Consider the following 12122-nt stretch of genomic DNA (forward strand, 5'->3'; position numbering starts at 1 on the left):
CAAGCAGGGCAGACCTGTGCTTCTCTGCTGTCACCCTGCTGGTAGGGAGCAAACTTACCCCTTTCCTCACTCCTTTGGGACCTGCTGAATACTGTTAGCAGATGTTATGGGTTGGGAAGAAGATGCGCAACTCCTAGCACTGCAGCAGACTCCAGGGATCCTCTTGTAAAACCTGCAGTGAGGAGATTCAAGTGTGCTCATTGAAGCAGACCAGGAAAAAGGTTTGTATATGCGTGGGAGGGGATGGTGGGCAGGCAGGGCTCAGTCCAGCTCTGACTCCCTGCCCTCCCTTGACTCTGCCATTTGGTGCTACAGACACCCAGCTGGAGATGTCCATGTGGGCTGTACTGCCCCTTGTCCGGGGAAGAAGGATGACATTAATTAAATGCTTTGTTGTTGTCCTTGGCGAACCTGTTGCAGAAGAGGTGTTTATGTCTTCCTTTGGGCATGTTGTGCAGGTGGGACCAGATGGAGATGGAGTTTTGACAGCCACACACTCAGAGGAGCCCCAGGTAAGGATCAGTACCCTGCACTGGTGTGGTTACAGCCTGTCTATCTTTTGAACAAATGCTGGATAATGCTGTAAGACTCCTCAGTGCAGGCTCCTGCTGCTCTTGCCTGCATGGGTGGATGCCCCTGCATGGTCTGAGCTGAGGTGGCGTTACACGTGCTCGGGTCACCCTGTCTTTAACATGGGACAGCCCAGAGATGTTTAATAAACTGTGACAGTTACTGTAATAGCACTCTCCACACTCTGAAGAGATCGTGGACTTTGGGTTTCTACCTGGTTTAATTTTGGGTTTGTTTTTTTTTCCCCATCAATAGGCTGAGATTTTCTTTGGTGTCAGTTTCAAAAGAGTAAAAGAGAAAATTTGGAAAAAATGCCATCTATGACTTCTGATGGCTGGAAAAAGCAAGGGCAGTTACCAAGGCAAGAGCCGTGGCTCTGTGGTCCAGGGGAATTTTCTGAGGAAGGCATTCCCAGCTGTCTGTGGCACTTTTGCAGGAACAGGGAGGAACCCATCTATGCCACAGCTGTGATGGGGCCAGCAGCTCCCTGATGTTCCTGGGGCTGAGTAGGGCCCTCAGCAAATGCCAGAGCTTGTCAGTGAGAAGGGGAGATTTTCCTCACTGTAACAAAGCCCACAGATTTTTGAGAGAAGCAGAGAAATTTTCCAGAAAGTTCTCCTTAGAAAAACCAGCTGAGCTGTGGTGGCAAAATGGTAAAAATGAAAAACCAAATCATAGCTCAGACTGCAGCAAAAGTGGTGACTGCAGGTGCAGGGAGAAACCCCAGGATGGAGATGGGGATGAGATGGGAACAGCATCAGGCCCAAGAGGGATCTGTTCTGGTCACGCACTGCAGACACCATCCACGTGGCCAGCTCTGCCTGCAGCAGAAGCCTTAATGATCTCAGAAAAGAAAGAGCTGAAATGAAACCAAGAGCTTTGCCTGCTCTGAGCTTCTGTAGAAAAGCCTGAAGCGGGGGACCGGCACTTCCAGCAAGGGCTGCGTGCAGCACCCATCGCCTGACGGGCCGCTCCCGGCCCTGCTGCCGCTCCCTCACAGAGCTGTGCCCACACAGCCCGCTGCCGCGGCCCGGCCGGGCGAGGAGCTGCCCCTGAGGGCAGGGGATGGGAGATGTCCTGCTCACCCTGCACCTCTGGGAAAGGGCTGCCAGCAGCCAGAGGCTCAGGAGGACCAGCTGAGGAGCAGCCCATCGAGGAGAGTCAAGTGGTGGGGCCGGCTCTGTGCAGCCACAGAGCCCTCTTGTGTTGTCTGCTGGGTTGCAGACCAGCCAGAAGAGCAGCCGGTTCCTTTCACGAGACCAAGCAAGGTAAAAAATTGGCGTCTAAGGTTTATTTTTCCCTGTTTAGAAGTTTTCAGCTTGTGGGAGTTTCAGCTTGTGGAAGGCAAGAATGGGAGGAGAGAAATGATGCCCTGTCGGTAGGAAAAGGAGATGTATTCTGTACAGCTTCTAAATAGCCATACACCAGGAGGAAGAATTTACTCTGGAGCTGTTCCATGTGCTAATTATTATTAATTGATTGATTTTTCAGACAATATTATGGCTTATTGCAGAAACCCAAGCTCCAAGAAGTTATTGTTTCAGCTGAAAGAACTATGTAAAAATGTTTTCCTAACAAAAAAGAAACCAACCAAAAAACACACAAAAAAAAACCCCACAAACATGTTCATTTTTTTTTAATGTGGAAAATATTTTTTTTTTTTTCTTTAGAGTAAAACCTGAAAAAAAGTAAACCGTCAAATCTCTGAAACTTAAATTTCAGGCAACCTTTCTTTGGACCCATCTCCCTTCAGTGCTGTCTCCCTTTGAGGGAAGCCACCTCAGGCACCGGGACTTTGTGCAGTGGAGGCTAATGAGGTACGGGAAGCCCTGCTCCAGTGGGGTCCCCAGGGACACAATGCCGTCTTCCCCTGGCAGTCATACATCTTTGGACAGGTTCCCAGAAATCACAAGATTAAACATACCATTTGCCTTGTAATGGCACAGGTATGCTTCCCTCTCTAATGGTTTCAGAAAGTATAAAGCCAGAAAGGACTACTAGAACATTTTAATTTGCTTACTGATAGTTTTGTGTAATGTCTGCTATTAACTAGAAATTAATCACCAGCAGGCACCACCAGCAAGGAAAAATGATATCATCAAAGGTAAGAATGCTTTAAAACTACTGTGGAAGGAAAAAAAAAAAGGGGTGGAAAGTGATTTTATCATGCTGCAGAAAGTTGTCTGTTGGCACTAAACTACAGTGAATCTGAACAGGGAGAAAATTATTTCCTGCATTCAGATCCAATGGTCTCCAATCCCCTGATAATACAAACAAGGACTGTGCAACTCAATCAGCCAAATACAGTGCAAGGGAGGGCTTGTTTTCAATCACATTCACAAATGGCAAACAGAGCTGTGTGTCAGAATCTGTTCTTTTCTTATTTACAATCAGTCAAATAGACTCTTTTTGTATATATCTAAAATGTTCAAGAGTTTATAAACAGGTGGTGAGAGTTCAGGAAGCTGATGTGTATTTTGGAATTTCCTGCCAACTGAAATAGTTTTACTAATAATTCAAGATGCTGTCACATTAAATTATCACAATGATGATGCTCTCTATGTTTCAGCTTCTGTTTCAATAATGCATCCTGCATTTTGGCTGCCTAGGATTAATTTTTGGATAAAAAGTTATTTTTCTTTATATTGCTGCCAGCATGAATTAAAATTAAATTCAGTGCTGGCAACAGAAATGTAAGAATGAGGATCTGTTTTAGTGCTCCCTTTAGTTTACATTGATTACCTTACATTAATTTTCACCTGAGTTGTTGTATTATCACCTTATCAAAGTATTTGGATTGTTTTTTTAAAAAAAATATTTTCTCTTCCAAATTTAATTAAGTTAGTTTATGAAAGTATTTTTACTCATTGCAGATTTGGGAAATACTGCATTATTTCAAAACAAAGCTCCTGGGTCTCTTTTTTCATGTCCTCAGAAAAATATGTTCATAGAAGACTAAGAAGTACACAGCTGTGAAAAAAAATCAAAAGAGCTGAGTATTACAGCATGACTTTTTGGTGCTGTGTCAAGACAAATGAGGTGCTGCCCAGAGTGTTCTCTGCTATAGCTTTAGTAATTTTTTTAGTGGGATCCTTGGCCTGGCCCATGATAAAGAAAGTTATGTCATTTGTTTACTGATTGTTTACTGATTCCTTTTCTCATTGTCTTGCAAAGCCACCTCTTCTCTTATCAACTCTAATTGAATTGACTGCCTGTATTAGGTTCTTAAATTCACCATATGCTCTCTGTCTAATAATATTTATTTCAGAATAATGGCAGCAACACAAAGAGCAAGGGTATGCAAAACCCATAGGAGAGGTAACAAAGCATCTTGTGCCACGTGGTGTTGTAGCTGTCCTGAAAGCTACCAGGTGGGTGCTGCAGAAACTTAGATTCTTCTTTTGGATTTGAGGAAAATTTAAGGAATTGCTATGAGATGATCCTTAAAGGCTTGCAGTCCAGAGAGAGAAAGAAGTGTCATTTAAACAATCAGGGAAAGAAGCTGAAGTGCTGTGATTCTCAGCTCTAAGGAAGTCTGTAAAAAGGCCAGAATTTCAAGATTTATATCTGAAACATGAGGTTTTCTTCCCTATTCCCACTCATATCTTGGTATTTGGTATGTTTTCATGGATTACTTAAAAAAAAAAAAAAGGGTCTTATTTGCAAACGATCTGTGTCTGTCTCATGTTACCCTTGCCAGAAGGTGTCTCACTTGCATGATCATTGCAAGGACCATTGCAAGGTTCATTTGTACTCCATGAGCTATCTTTAAGTGTGCTACATATTGCTAGCTTGGTTTAAGATGATGTATTGCAGCCAGCCAGCAAGATAATTAAGAGAATATATTAAGCTAACCTGGGTGCTGTGAGTGCAAGGCTTGAATAAGCACAGCACATCTCACAAATTCTATTTAGCAGCAGAAATATTTTTTCCAGTGTAGATTGTGTTGAAAAGAGACAAATCCAATAAGGAGAAGGCAAAAAGAGAGAAGAAGGATGAAAGAAAAAACTGACGAGTGAAGGGAGAGGAGATATTCAGGTGCTGCAGGGATTGGAAGAGCTGAAGGAGATGGGAGAAGATGGGAGTTTGTGTATGAGGGAGGAATGGAGCAGTGGGGTGATGCAGTCTGGATGGGAAAGGAGATGGCAGTGGAAGGAGGGGATCTGGAGGGGATCTCTGATTAGGGGAGAAGGTGTAATGAAGAAAGGGGACCAAGTGTCCCAGGCCAGCAGCTCTGCCAGTTGTCACATCCCTGTGTTGCAGTGGTCCCTTATGCAGCTGGATCCCATCCATGAGAGATGTTCTCAGTGGGCTGAGTCCTGCCCTGGCAGGAGGCTCTGTAGCTCCAATTACAGAGTAATTAGCTCACTTGAGAACAGGAGAATAAGGGGGAATAAGAAGGGAGAGCGGGAAGCATAGCTAAGAAGTTGCTTTAATGAATTTGGCTTTCCTCTTTGAAAGTTTGAAGACATGAAAGATGTTTTCAAGGAAGCAGGAAAGCTTACTTAAGGATTGGATTATTCAGAGCTTAAAAAGTGTTGATTGCAAATTTCTCTGTGTATGCTTTAGGTGGTTAAGTGTAAAGAGCTCTTAATAACTAAGCTAATAAACTCCTCAGTGTTCCACCTTGATATTTTTATTTATGTCTTCAGAAATATGCTAACATGCTGCATAAATAGCAAGGCATATTTCCTCTTGGAGCGCATGACAAACACACTCAAAATTTCTTCAGCATAGCAAGAAATGAGGATTTGTTTTTTCATTTATTTGATTGTCCTTTGGTATTTTCTGTGTTTCCTGTTGTCCTCAAGTAAACAAAAACTTCACCTATGTGATCTTTTTGGCATAGCTAGCAGATTTCTGTTTCCATCCAAGTGACACATGAAACCTGTCAACGCTGATGTGGGGTGAAGGGAGGCCCTTTAAAATGTGGATTAATTTATAATGCTTTAAGATTTGGGATTTATTAAGGTAACCCTAGTAAGTTAAATTGATTCCTTAATTCCAAATGAAAGCTCTTGCCATCTTCTGTTTAAAAAGCAGTTGATAGACTGACTTGAAAATAAGATAGTTTCCTGAGAAGTGAGAGTTTACAGTGACTTCCCTTTGTTTGGTGGGCAGAAAGCTCTCTTGAAAAAGCTGTTACCCAGCTACTCTTAATACCTTTCCCCTGGGGTAGGAAGGGCATATTTGGGCTCTACTTATTGATCTGTGTTATGAAACAATAACAGTAGCATTCATGAGCCTTGAAAGCCATAAGCAAAGATAATATGCACACTTCACTTAATTCAATAAGTTTGGTGGGGGGTGTAATATGTCTCCTGGAGCGTAGCTTGAGGAAATCATCTTGGTTTACACTGCTTGAGGAGGCTCTGATAATGTATTTAATAACAATAACAATAAAAATAAGGCTACCTGGGTTATGTGGTGTTGCAAAACCTCTGCTCTTGGCTGTCATTCACACAAGCCTTGGCTGGCCCCAGACCTCCTCTGTGCCTATGCCTGTGGGAAGAGAGGGAACAAGTGCACCCCTGCCTTTCTCCTTTGTGTTGAGATGGCAAAATAATTCAGGCAGAAACTGCCTCTGTCTGGCTCTGCACAGCACCTGCTAAAGTAAGGTCTCATTTTAGCTGGGGCTCTCAAAGATTACAGTAGTACAAATAATTTCATGTAATGATTTCATTTTGTTTCCAGTCCCTGGCTTTACCCAGAGACTCACAGTGGAACTATTAGGCATGTCTGGAGTTGTTATAAACCTCTTTTCCCAAAAGTGATTTATCTGACTGAAGGTAATACAGTGTAATTATATGTTAGCCTCTGATTGTTCTTCTAGGAAAGCTCGGCTCCTGTCCTTTGGAAAACCGTCTCAAGAATGAAGTCAGGAGCTGCTCTAAACTCAGCCACTGTCCCTTCAGGATGGGCTGGGGATGTACAAAGCAAAAGCCTGCTGCCTTGATGTATACATTGTGTAGGCTGTAAGGAGCATCTCTAGCACAGAGCAAGGCAGAGGAATGGGATCCAGTGGCTGTACAGGGAATAACAACTCTGAACTACTCTGTGAATGAAGCAATAGAGGAGACCAGCTTTGCCTTGATGGAGGGTACACATGGGCCTGCAGGAATAATTTGAAAGGGTTGGACTTTGAAAAATACTCTGCAGCCAAGCTAAGAAAGCCTGCATTGGGCTGACCTGATGTGTTGAAATGTCTTTCATAGCTCAGTTCTGAAAGCCTTCCTGTCCAAACATGAAACCTCTTTGTCACTCTTATACCCTGAGCCATCACACACAGCCTATTTTTTCCCATTCAACTGCTCTTCCCACAGGAAAGGATGGAGCTTAGTCTCACCTGGAACTATCACCAATGTTGCACTGCTCTGTGGCCAAAACCCATGCCAGGAACAGCCACTGAATGTCACACAACTGATTGATATGGCAAAGTGGTGAATTTTGGGATGCACGGCTTTGGGTCCTCTCTCCCAGGCTTGCTGAACCTCAGAAGCCTGAGCAGAAACATGTGGTCTTCTTTGACTCTTTGTAGGTTCCATGTCCCAAATGCTGATAGCAAAACTGAGGTAATTTCAGGTGCTGAGAATGAGTAATTGCAAATTCTCATTCTCTGCATATGTATGGCTAACAGTAAACGGCTGGTCAGGAGTATCTGGCTCTTGGACTAGTTGACTTGAAGTCCTGTAGCTTCAGTGAATTTTATAACAGGGCTTTCCAGGGGATCTTCAAAATACTGGCCTCTGGCAAGAAAGACCCTAATTTGCTGAAATAATCAAAGCTTGGCATCTAACAGCCTCAGGATCCTTTCTCCCTTTGCCCCAGCCTTACATTGAATGAATATAATGCCCTGGTAGCTATAGGGTCTTGCTTCATACAAGCAACTAACAGTGAATTGGTCTAACAGTTGTGCTGGAAATACCATGCTATCTCTTTACCTCCTCCTTCTCTTCCTCCTGCCTGTCATTTTTGTTTGCTTGCTTGCTTTTGTTTTTCTTTCTTGGCATGGGAGATTTATCATATTTGGGATATAGATTCCTGGGGCCATGAAAAGCTAGAGAAAACTTTAAGAGTGTCATTGGGGGCTCAAAATTCGAAATCTTAAGCTTGGTTAAGTAAGCAAGTCTGGGCAAATAGTGAATGCCAGTGATCTGCTCTTTTGAAATAGAGAGCTATCTTAGTGGAACAGACTCTGCTTTGAATCAGGTAAAATGTATAAAATGTACCACCTCCGACACACCTCACACTGACAGGCATGAGCTGTGTGCAGATTGGTAAAATCTGTCTGTGTTTTCCCTGGTGTTTTTCTTGAGTGCAAGCATTTGTTCTACTTTGACTTTAATTAGTCCCTCATAGTGCTGCTCTGACAGACTAAATTAAGTGTCAGTAATAATATACTTTGTAAATGCTATGTCTGTACAGAAATTCTCCATGCCAAGGCTAGGATTATTTTCCATGTCTATCCACTGCACGTAATTATCCATTAATGTAGAAATATATGAGGAACACTGGCTACATCTTAAATTGTGCCATTTCTCAGGTGTTACTCCAGTTATTAGTGGCTTGTCCACAGGACAGCAAGTCTGCTCCTCAATCAAGTGAAGAAATGTTTAGTATGGAGATAAGGTGTAGCAATTAGCACTAGCATGTATTCAGAGCTGATCTGTTTATTTAGTAGAGCTGATCATGAAGTGCAGACTCTGAGATTCTTTGTAAACTGAACTCCTGTCTGTTGTGTTTCTTAAGCTGTGATCTTCAAGATGATGCCAAATTTTGCTTTACTGTCCATGTACCCTGGTTATAGGTCAAAATCAGTTCAAACCAATTCCTTTCATCTGCTGCTGTGAGTTTTGGCTGAGACACTTGGTCTGTTTCAGACCACAGGCTTGATCTTGAACATGAGTTCAAGCTGCAAGTAACACATAGCATGTAAACTGAGATTTTAAAATCAAAATAGATCTTTGAGGTATTTATAACATTAAACACAACATTTGCTCTGATTACTCCTGTCTGGAGTCCAGCAGGTCCTGTCTTCATCAAAGCAGAGCTTCTAGTGCTGCTCCTGTCTTAACCAGAAGACACCAAGAGGCAGAGATCCTGATGTTTCCCTTTGTTGACAGTCCTTATCCCAGGTCACCCTTATTGTTACATAATTGTGTAGTGAGTCGATGGAGAACCACTAGAAAACACAACAACATCTGATCCATATTTGTAGCCTGTAAAAAGCAACCCCCTCCTTTCTACCAAGGAAAAGATGCTGGTTTCTACATCATCAGATGTATTGTAGGAAAATGAGAATTATTTCTAATCAAAGCCCTCTTTCTGGTTGGATTTTCTCGTAGCTAACAATGCAAAAGGTAATCACTGTGTGTTGAGACTTCTCTGTGGCATTTCAGAAAGAGCTACAATGTAAAATGAAGAATATGTGCTTTTCATCAAAAAGTTTAATGGGAAAACTTTGTCTATTTTTCTTCTTACTTGATATGCTTTGAATTTATAAAAAGAATTAAAAATTTCTGGGTAAATAGCAAGTCAAATGACAAGTTTTTATGTTTTGTTTTTCATCCTTGCAAGAACAGAGCTATGTCATTGTCTGTGTTCAGTTTCCTTTTCTTTACAACCAAACTTAATGCTGCAGGGAAATTAGACTGGAGTCACATTTTTCTTTTTTCCCATATTTTGTAATGTTGTGTTCTAAAATTTGCTGCTTATGAGACCATTTCAAAATATTCCAAATGAATGGGAACTCTGCAGAAATAACAGACTTCAATTTGTCTAGTGGGCTGTTGCCTGAAGAGAGAGAGAGACTCATTGTGGCTTCTCAGTGGTGGCTGCTTTCTCAATAATGAAACACGAAGAACAATTTTCTTACCTTGCATTTATACAAACCTTAACAGTGGAAAAATGGGAAACTTTAGAAAACTTCCCAAACAACACTTCTAACCATTCTTCAAACCTCCCAGGGATCAACGAGTTTTGCAGATCAATGCTGTTATTACATGAAGGAGAGGACTTCAGAAAGCTATCACATATAGGCAGGAGCCTATGGTTTGTGGCAAACCTTATTGGAAATGAGTATCCCTTATCCCTATGTGATTTCCTGTGCTTTTCAAAAGGGAGTAGTTTGAGAGGTGTTTGGGATTCAGCATTTATAATGGAATCTGTAACAAAACTCAGCATGCAAACTGCAAGAAAGTATTTAAACAGTTTGAGTGAGACTCAGTAACTGGTTTGAAAAGCATTTCCTGAAGGTACAATCACTTTTGGAACCAGAGTAGAAACACTTATGCATATTTCTGCACCCTGGGGCAATTTTCAAGAATGTACATAACGTTAAATCTGAACTCAAAGGGCTTTAATTTTTCTGTTTGATGGGGAGCACTCATTATGTAAATAAGATAGCCTTTGGTCAGCTGTATATATTCCAAATTTTTTTTCTGTTTTGGAAGGATGCTAGTTTAAAATGGAAATTTCCACATTGAAGTTACCTATTTAGTCACAGCTTTTTAGTGTGCCTCAAAGATGTGAAGTGGAACACAATCAGATGCAAGCATGATTAGTAAAGCCCCGTCCTGGCATAAAAGGAGTCTTGTCTCAGTTTGGCACAGCCACTTCTATAACTCCTCCCTGACAGGGATACTGCAGCAACCTCCACTTGTCCTTGACTTCATGGCACAGATAAAATATCCTTGGTTGTCTCCATGTCTGGCCTCTGGTGGGCATCCCATACTTCCTGACTTACCTTCACACTGGGTTTCTGGGGCAGGGACAAATTTGGGCCAGGGTTATAATGGTAGCTAATCTCTCTACTCTGCCTTACATTATTCTTGCTTTCTTCCTGACATTTGATGTTTAAGAGGGACCTCAGTCCAGTCTTCCTGGCCAACATCTCCAGTGTGAGAGACCCACATTGAGCACTGGGAGGTACGGCCATGTGAGGGGTGGGTGTAATATTTGGCCCATGGTGTTAATTTTTCCCACCTGGAGGATTCTGTGGCTTTCTTGGATGCAGATGAGCATGCAGGCATGCTTTGTCTGGTGGTTATGTGAGGTAAGCACTTATTCACCACCAGCAAAGTCAAAGAATGAGCCAGAAGAGACTGAGGAAACATCCTTTGCTTTTATAGCTCAAATGCCATGACAAAGCCAACAGAGTGAGGGGATTTTACATCTGCAGGGATTTATTTTTTCTGGTGATAATTTCTTTCTTCCAGCACTAGCACTACTAGCAGTCTCAAAAATCTTACAAAGAATTCAGGGGATTTGACCCCCATCACCATTGTAAAATGTAGGAGCTGTTAGGAACCAGGCTTTAGCTTCTGGGGAAAAGGCAGTTAGTCCATAAGGAACATTAAAAATTGAAAAGCAAGAAAAACCTTTAAACCTTCTAAACTTTTAAAAACTTATTCCCCATTGACTAGTCTGCTTCAGAACATGGAGGCAGGAATCTGGACATGCATCTCCAGGAGCTCAGTGAGGATCTGGTGCAGCCTCTCCCTGGGACAAGTGAAGGAAAAGAATCAGCCTGCCTTCTCTGGTGCCTCTTTAGAGGAAAAAATCCATTATCTGACCTAATACATTCTCTGATACATTCATATATTTCCTTCCCAGGATGAGTTTCCTTACAAATAACTCTCATTATTTGTGCTGGGCTGGTGGTAAGACATCTGCTTTCTAACATCCAAAAGAGATTTGCTGTGCAGTTCTGAGGAGAGCTTCCTCTGCAGAGTTTGGCTTGCTTAAGTAGGAGTTTGCTTTGGATCCATCTGGAGGAGCGATCCTCCTGAAATGGGGCTCATTATTCCAACAGTGCAAACCGACCTGGGTGAGCAGGGGCTGGGGGACCAAACCTTGTCTATAAGGAAGATGCATGATAGGGGATGGGAGGCTTGCTGAGGGGGGAGCAGGTGGCTCTTGGAAGTTGAGTGGGAGCTCTGCTCTCCTGGGGAGGTGAGCAACAGCGGCACAAGTGCTGAGACTGACAGGAAAAGTTAGTGGAAGTGCTTTCCTATGTTGCTGGGCACAGCTGCAGCAAAGTGCTTTGCTGTGCTTGAATACTTAGTCTTGCTGAGCTTGCAGCTGGAGAGCTGCAGAGCCAGGCAGGGGAAGTTGTACACAGTGAACTTCACTTCTCATCCAACGCTGTAAAGTGATCAGGGTGCATGATATCAGGACTCCAGACTTTCAGGAGTTTGGGATGAAATGAAAAAACCTTGGGACTTTTTCAGATGAAGAATTCAGAAGCAGCTGCTGAGCGGCCTGGCACACAGATGTGGCTCAGTCTCCCTCTTTCCCAAGCATTCTGTTTGTCATGTGCTGCACGTGGCTGTGTCTAAGGGCGGTCAAAGCTATTAATTCCCACTTGCCTCTCTTTAATTCTGTGCAGAGGAACATTGGAGCAGGGCCCTCAGAAGTGTGCCAGGCAGCTCCCAGGATAATGGCTCTTGGAATTCACTCCGTGGTTACAACCGCTTCAGCTTGGGGTGCTCCCTGCTCAGCTGTGTCTCTTTCCTTAAAGGTTTCTACTCCTTCCTGTTTTGTTTAGCCAA

The 12122-nt window shown here is 42.8% G+C and overlaps 1 protein-coding gene across 1 annotated transcript in view; it reads left to right on the forward strand.

Annotated features, from left to right (window-relative positions):
* The first annotated feature begins 371 nt into the window (after positions 1 to 371).
* The window catches only part of LOC131580639 (uncharacterized), a 57192-nt gene continuing 45441 nt past the window's right edge, over positions 372 to 12122 (forward strand). The window contains exons 1-3 of the mRNA XM_058842054.1: positions 372 to 512; positions 1473 to 1838; positions 2293 to 2387. Coding sequence (XP_058698037.1) covers positions 372 to 512; positions 1473 to 1838; positions 2293 to 2387 — 602 coding nt within the window. The remainder of the gene's footprint in view (positions 513 to 1472; positions 1839 to 2292; positions 2388 to 12122) is intronic.

This window comes from Poecile atricapillus, chromosome 6, assembly GCF_030490865.1.
Source record: "Poecile atricapillus isolate bPoeAtr1 chromosome 6, bPoeAtr1.hap1, whole genome shotgun sequence".
NCBI classification, from domain to species: Eukaryota; Metazoa; Chordata; class Aves; order Passeriformes; family Paridae; genus Poecile; species Poecile atricapillus.